The sequence below is a fragment of the Buceros rhinoceros genome, unplaced genomic scaffold (assembly GCF_000710305.1).
Source record: "Buceros rhinoceros silvestris isolate BGI_N320 unplaced genomic scaffold, ASM71030v1 scaffold20915, whole genome shotgun sequence".
Lineage (NCBI taxonomy): Eukaryota > Metazoa > Chordata > Aves > Bucerotiformes > Bucerotidae > Buceros > Buceros rhinoceros.
Window position 1 is genome coordinate 2,099 of NW_010412530.1, and position 398 is coordinate 2,496.

Here is a 398-nt window from a genome sequence, read left to right on the forward strand (position 1 = left end):
AAATACACCGAGAGGAAGCAGAGCTGACCAGAGCCTGTGCAGTGATTACGTCTGCATGTGATCAGGGCTGCGGCTTGTGACCGAGCTTTGCAGAGTGGTTTTGAGGCTCAGCTTCCTCCCAGCGTACAGCTGGGGATCGCAGAAGCGCTCAGGGGCGGTGAAGAGCTGCACGAGGCTTCCTGAAAGCCTTCTGTACTTGACTGGACTATAGATGTACATTCCCTGGAAGTCCCAAGGGCACCGAGTGATTTCTCCTCTTGCAGATACTGGAAAAAACACAATTTTGAAGGAATCGCCCTGATAGAAAAAGCTCTGAAAGATGCTTACGGCCCCAGTGCGCCAAGCCTGACCGCTGCGGCGCTGCGCTGGTTGTACCATCACTCCAAGCTGCAGGTAAG

General features: G+C 54.0%; 1 protein-coding gene across 1 annotated transcript in view; it reads left to right on the forward strand.

Moving 5' to 3' along the window:
* The window catches only part of LOC104493720 (aflatoxin B1 aldehyde reductase member 2-like), a gene marked incomplete at its 5' end in the record, with an annotated part of 3,115 nt that overhangs the window by 1,888 nt on the left and 829 nt on the right, over nucleotides 1-398 (forward strand). Inside the window, one exon of the mRNA XM_010136448.1 lies at nucleotides 243-393. Within this exon, the coding sequence (XP_010134750.1) occupies nucleotides 243-393 (151 nt within the window). The remainder of the gene's footprint in view (nucleotides 1-242; nucleotides 394-398) is intronic.